This window comes from Miniopterus schreibersii, assembly GCF_964146895.1.
Source record: "Miniopterus schreibersii genome assembly, chromosome: 15".
Classification (NCBI taxonomy): Eukaryota; Metazoa; Chordata; class Mammalia; order Chiroptera; family Miniopteridae; genus Miniopterus; species Miniopterus schreibersii.
Window position 1 is genome coordinate 17,440,001 of NC_138115.1, and position 6,925 is coordinate 17,446,925.

At 41.4% G+C, this 6,925-nt stretch overlaps 2 protein-coding genes across 4 annotated transcripts in view; one reads left to right on the forward strand and one right to left on the reverse strand.

Annotated features, from left to right (window-relative positions):
• Positions 1-980, forward strand: part of NEK4 (NIMA related kinase 4) — a 33,702-nt gene extending 32,722 nt beyond the window's left edge. For all 3 annotated transcript variants that reach the window (XM_081160318.1, XM_081160320.1, XM_081160319.1), the window contains exon 15: positions 489-980. In XM_081160318.1, the coding sequence (XP_081016444.1) occupies positions 489-581 (93 nt within the window). In that variant the 3' untranslated portion in view covers positions 582-980. The remainder of the gene's footprint in view (positions 1-488) is intronic.
• A 3,751-nt stretch (positions 981-4,731) lies between these two features.
• On the reverse strand, positions 4,732-6,847 carry SPCS1 (signal peptidase complex subunit 1). The gene is made up of 4 exons (XM_081160326.1): positions 6,307-6,847; positions 5,888-5,947; positions 5,705-5,791; positions 4,732-5,220 (listed from the first exon to the last, which is right to left on the reverse strand). Exons 1-4 carry the CDS (start codon positions 6,625-6,627, stop codon positions 5,095-5,097), a joined length of 594 nt encoding a protein of 197 aa, XP_081016452.1. The 5' UTR covers positions 6,628-6,847; the 3' UTR covers positions 4,732-5,094.
• Between the last annotated feature and the right edge of the window lie 78 nt (positions 6,848-6,925).

The window sequence follows — 6,925 nt, forward strand, 5'->3', positions numbered from 1 at the left end:
GTATATATTTTTGTTGTTAATCCTCACCTGAGGATATATTTTCAGTTGATTTTCAGAGAGAGCGGAAGGGAAGGAGGGAGGGAGGGAAACATTGAGGTGAGAGAGACACATTGATTGGTTCCCCCCGCACATGCCCCTATTGGGGCCAGGCATCGAACCTGCAACGCAGGTATTGCCCTTGACTGGGAATTGAACCTGAGGCCCTTCGGTGCACAAGCCGACACTCTAACCACTGAGCAACACCAGCCTAAATATATTAATATTATATATTTTGCATGTATGTTGAAAATATTTTTCCTAGTTTATTGTTTGCACTTAATTTTTTTGTGACTATTTTTTGAAATCTTGAAGTTCAAATTTTTAAGTAAATATAATATTAGTATTTGCCCATGATTTCCACCTTTGGTATCATGCTTAGAAAAGCTGTTCTAAGATTACAGAAATATTTTTTCTACTATACTGATTTTCTTTTTATGTTTCCCAAATAGGTACGTTTGCGGGAGCACATGGGTGAAAAGTATCTGACTTATAGTGTGAAAGCTCGCCAATTGAAATTTTTTGAAGAAAATGTGAATTTTTGAGAACTTATTCTAATCTGCTGCCAGAATTAAAGACCTATATTCAAAGGTTTGGCTTAAAAGAAACAAACTTCTAATGATGGCTGGAGACTATTCAACATCTTTATATCTCTTTGGGTATTTTTTTTACTGGAAGAAAAACGGGACAGAACAATGTAATATGAAGCAAGCTCATAAAAGAAAGAACCTTTGGCTATCTTACTCTTTGAGGAAAAATCTGTTATAAGACTGTTTGGTTACTGTTTACTGAGCCTTAAACCACCAACTTTATATCTAGAACTTTATTTTTTTTAAGGTCTAAGTAGCTTGAATACAGGATCATATAATATTGCATTGGAAGTTTTATATTATACTGTAGTGATAAAAGCAATAGGAGAAATAAATGACATATGTCCAGTGATACTACTTGTCATTGTTAATAACCTTAGGTAGTAGTTGATAAATTATTTTGTAAAAAGTAAATTCAGGATTCTGGGAGTAGATTTAAAAAATATGAAGTTGTATCTAGTACTTGAGCAACTAAATTCCCTTTTTACATACTGATGGACGTTTAACTTTTTTTTTTTCATTTAATATGCAGCTCATCGAGGGTATATAAGAATTGAAACTCTTATTTTGGCTTTGTAAATGAATGTTTTTACATGCTGTTTTTTTTAGATTTATTTTTACATCAGGGAAACCATTTCTTAAACACTTATTCCTTTTCCAGTTAAGCAATTTGTAAGTAGAGTCCAGCTCCTTTTAGTTATGTTGGACATATTTGTCTCCTGAAGTTTGGCTTCTTGTACATCAAAATATTGGTTGTCTTCCCATGTTTCGAGTGAATTTTTTTTTTTTTTATTCCTCACCCGAGGATAGTTTTTTCCACTGATTTTCAGAGAGAGTGGAAGGGAGGGAAGAGGGGGAGAGAGGGAGAGAGACATCAGTGTGCCAGAAACACATTGATTGTGTTGCTTCCCACATGCTCCTGGCCAGGGCCTGGGATCGAACCTGCAACCAAGGTATGCCCTTGACCAGGAACTGAACTTGAGACCCTTTGGTCAGCAGGCCAATGCTCTAACTACTGAGCCAAACCAGCCAGGGTCCATGTTTCAAATGTATGCTTATATATCACATATTAGTTGTTTATAAGGGGTATTGCCCACCTAAGAAATAGTTTTTATAAAATAAGTCTGGATTAGTAAATTTTCAATTCTGTATTCCAGGGACTTTAAAAATGAATCTGCTCTAGAAATGTTGTTTTTATAATTAAAAATGTGTCTTCTTTGAAAATATACACACACATAAAATACTCTAATGATAATGTTCCCTTTCCAGTCACTTAACAGACCTTTATTTACTGTTTTGCTAGGTGCTATTCCTGGAGCTGGGAATATAGTGATGAGTAAAACAATACTCCCTGCCCTTACAGTGCTCATAGCCTGTTTTCTGAGACCTCTTATTTTTACTTTGAAGGGTTTGTTAGAAGTCAACTATAAAACCATCTTTGTCCCAGTAGGGGCAAATCTTTGACAAACTCTTGGTTTTCCTGAGCTATTCATCATTTCTTGCACGTTTCAGAAATCTACATATTTCTGGAAAGTCATTGAGTTTTCTAACTTATTGGTATAAAGTTGTACATATAATTTTCTTAGAATTAAGAAATTTCCCACATACTTTATTATTCCCATTCTGTTGTATATTTTTGTTTAAACATTCAGTTTTCATCCTACTTTTTGGCTATTTTGTGGTTCTTTTTTCTTGAATGCTTAATCATTTTTCATCTTTTTAAATTATAAAACACATTTTTAAGACACTGAATTTTCATCTCAATATACCTTTGGCCACATTTCAGACTTTGACTTTTTTTTTTCCTATCCTCACCCAAGGACATACTTAGAGGGGGCAAAAGGGAGAGAGGAACATCGACTGGTTGTCTTATGTACGTGCCGCAATCGGGGATCAAACCCAAAACCCAGGTATGTGCCCTCATTGAGAATCAAACCGGCAACTCTTTGGTGGTGCACAGGACACCACCCAACCAGCTGAGGAACTCCAGCTGGGCTGATATGAGAGTCTTTTTCACGTTAGTTTCTAAATAATTCTGGTTTCAGGTTTTTTTAAAATCCTCACCTGAGGATGTTTTTATTGATTTGAGAGAGGAAGGGGGTAACAGAGAAACATAGGTCAGTTGCCTCCCCCTGTATGCACCCTTACTGGGGATCGAATCCACAACCTACGTATGTGCTCTGACTAGGAATTGAACCCGCAACCTTTTGGTGTCCAGGACAATGCTTCAACCGAGCCACCCAGCCAGGGCTTGATTTTTATTTTTATTTTTTATAAGTATCTTAATTTCCATATGTTTAGAGAGCCAAGGAAAGTCTATTTCCTTACTCCAGCTACATTGCAGTGTTGTTACTGAATATTAGCTGCACAACCTTTTCCTTAGAATTGTTTTTCCTTGTGGCTCAGTACATGATCCGTTATTGGAAGGCCAATAATGTGGGCCCATTCAATGAAGGTGAATTCTGTTATGCATAGAAGCACTATTAAATATTATACAAGTTTGTATAAGGTCTAACCAATAGCATTTTGTGATGATGGAAATGTTCTATATCTGTACTGTCTTATATGGCAACCACTAGTTTTATATAGCTGCTGAGCCCTTGAAATGTGACTAGTTTGAGGAACTCAGTTTTTGTTTTAAATGTAAACAGACACATGTGACTAATGCCCCCATATTGGACTGCACCTCTGTATCATTCATTCAGTAGATATTTGTTGAACACCTATAGTATGTCACATACTCTTATATGTACTGGGCAAACAGCAGTGAGCAAAACAAGGTCCCTGTTCCCATGGAGCTTCACCTATGGAGGACAATTAAATAAATATATACTGCGAGATATATTAAACGCCATGAAAAATAAAGCAGGCTAAATGGATACAGAATGATGGGGCATACCACTTAATTTTTATAGGATAGCAGAAAATTCTTCATTGTAGTGACATTTGGGTAGAGACCTGAATGAGAGAACAAGTCATGTATATCTGAGGGAGTGTTCCAAGTACAGGGAACAAGTGCAAAAATCTTCCTATTAATCACCTGACAACTTGTTCTATCAAAATCTGAAAAGTAGAGTGTTGGTCTCCTACCAATAGTGTAGTCTTGCCAAACTCTTTTATCAGTTATGTTCTTTGCTTTATGCATTTCATGTCTTATTCAGTGCATGATTCACAACAGTGACATCTTGGCAGCTATGAAATGTCCCTCTTTGCCCCATTTAATGCTTTCTGATATTAAATGATTTTTTCACTATTACCCCTCCTTTCTGCTTGCATCTGCCTAGTATATCTTTGTCCTGTTTTCAACCAGGTGTCATTTTGAGAATATAAGGTAACTTGATTTTCAATCCCACTTGGGAGCTCCTAACTTTTAAATCACATTTTCTATACTTATTGATATATTTGGTCTATATATTTCTGCCTTCTTAATTTTAAAACTTAGACTTTTGCTGTATGAAGGTCTTTGCTCCTTTTTTTAAAACTCATAGTTTGGGCCCTAGCTGGTTTGGCTCAGTGTTTAGAGCATTAGCCGAGGGACAGAAGGGTCCCAGGTTCGCTTTTGGCCAAGGGCACGTACCTTGGTTGCAGGCTCAATCCCTGGCCCCAGTTCGCAGGAGAGCAGGAGGCAACCAATCGTTTCTATCTTTCTCTCTCTCCGCCCACCCCCCCTTCCACTCTCTCTGAAAAGCAATGGAAAAAATATCCTCAGGTGAAAAAATCCCAAAAACTCATAGTTTGGAAGTCCTAGAATATTATCTATAATAACCCCCCCACACTCCTATCCCTCACATAAGACCTTTAGAATATTCTCTCTTTAGCCCTTTGGAAAATTTAAAAGGAATTTATAGTTTCATACATTTTCACTCTGGTCCACCTCAGGTAAAGCATAATTAAATGTTTTCTGCTTAACAACAGCCTTAATTTAGTGGTACTAAAAAACAACTTCACCACAAATTTACATTAGTAAATTTTTTCATTAGGTGCTTCTTGTTGTTAAGAAAGAATTAGAAATGGGACTTACTGACCCTTTCAGAACCATGAACTACTAACTTTAACTTTTACTAGTAGTCCTGATTGCAGAACAATGAACAAAAGACTCTTTAGACAGACTTGCACTGTGAATTTTAATTGAAAATATTAAAATGGCTTAACAATGAATTATAAAGCTTTGATGATTAAGTTCTTCCATTTAAGAGGCATATATTCATTATTTTTGTAGACCTGAAAGAAAGTTTGCATACTTCTATTTTCTGTTCTCCATTTCAGAGAAAGATTATGAACAGGTCTAAAATATGTGTACGTCAAAGCCCAACTGAGAAGTGAAATAATAAAGAGAACAAAATCTATAAACAGCTGTACCATAAAAGTATAGGTGGTTTTTAGCTCATGTTCTGGGTGCCAAAATTTAGCTCGCTCACAAGATACAAAAGCAGGTTCAGTAGTAAAGCTGAATCATGAAAACCCCCAATCAGTTATTTTTAGCATGCCTCTTAATTTTTCTCTCCCCTGGTTTCTTGTCTTCTGCGCCTGAGTCTTGAACAGGTAACCACTTGAGGGGGTGCCGACGATAAATGGGCCATGGAGGAAGTGTCAGCTGGGCCAGAACAGAGAAAATGAATCAGCTGTAGCCATTAAAGAGCATTATGTATAATACCTGGTTTCTAAATGGCTCTTATACCAAAGGTAAAAACAACAAAACTGACTTTCGTATGAAAACCATGCCACTGCCTAGACAAGATACTTTAAGTGAGGGGAACAAGCCTCATTGTTTACACATAGGGCTTTAAGAGCTAAAAGAAAGGTGAGGAGGGAGCAATGTGAAGACCATAAAAAATTCCTGCTAGCTTTGACCTTAAGATTATTACTTGGAGCAGCTGCCAAAATAAATGAGCTGTATCCTTTTATGCAGCTTACCTCATCTGACACTATTTGGCATTCTACTTTTCCAGTGATAGCAAGGGGAGACATTAAGGATGAGGGAGAAGTTGGTGCCGGTTTTCACTAACAGGTCCAACCAAAACAACCAATTCAGACAACCCAAGTTGCCGCTGACATTCAAACACCCAAAGATTTCTTACCAAACACGAAAAAGCAAATCCAGCCATAACTATATAGACAGTCCACCCGAACTGTTCAGCCACGTACCCGTAGATAAATCCAACTATCTAGAAACAAAGTATATTGAATACAGTCAGGCGGGGGGGGGGGGGGGGGGGGGGGGAGAAAACAAAAGCAAAAGGCTACGCAAAGCCAATACTTACTGCTGAAAAAAGAATGATTCCCTGAAACATCTGTTCAGCTAGCTTCTGGCCCTTGTAATCCTAGGGGTGAAGGAAAGCAAAGCAGGAATTGGTTCCACTACCGAAGACATACAATTCCTGCCCTGGTCTCACAGCTTTGGCATTGGGCAACCCGACGTCAGGGGTTCCCCCAAGCGCCTGGGCAAGGAATGAAATGCTGGGTTTCCCCGGGGAACTGAAGCATCCTAACGGAGAACGGGCAGGGGGATTGTCGCGGAGAAAGGAGGGACCCAAGAGGCACAATTCGGGGAAGAGTGTAAGGTAGGAGTCTGGGCAAGGAACCGCGATGCAGCAACTGGGTCTTGCACAAGGGCTGCGAAACTGCCAGATCAGCGAGCGGCGTTCGAGGATGCTGGGGCCGAGGTGGGCCGCAGCCTCACCATTTGCGTGGGGAGCGAGCTCAGATGCTCCAGCATGACTGGCTGAGGAGGCGGGCAGCAGAGTACTGGCGTCGGGCAGCGAGGCGAGGGCGGCCTGCAGCGAGGCGAGGGCGTCCGGCAGCGAGGCGAGGGCGGCTGGCAACGAGGCGAGGGCGTCCGGCAGCGAGGCGAGGGCGGCCGCGACTCAGTGAACGGAGGGTTTGGGGATTGGTCCTGGGCACCGCACGGCGAGCCTACCGAACCGGGTATTGCGCTAGCCGCAGCCCCGGAAGCGGATGTCTCAGACCGACCCGGACGGCCCGAGGCCCCGCCCCGCTCCATCGTTGGGCGCCTTGCGCTTAGTGGAGCCCGCCGCACTGCCCGCGTAGGCTGAGGTGACCGCGGCGGCCGACCCGAGCCATTGCGAGCCAGGGAAGGGTCCGCCGTCGGTGCCGTTGGGTGCTGGGAGTCGCTGCCTCAGCGCCCGAAACTGTCCTGGACTTAACGGCTGCCGGCGCGCGCCCCATCTCCATGGTGACGGGCTTTCCGTCGCGAGGACCCCGGCAGCGGGGCTGCCCCGTGGCGCCTGCTAGGCGTGACGATCTCGCTGTCGATGCGGCGGGCGGGCTGGAGCTTGAGA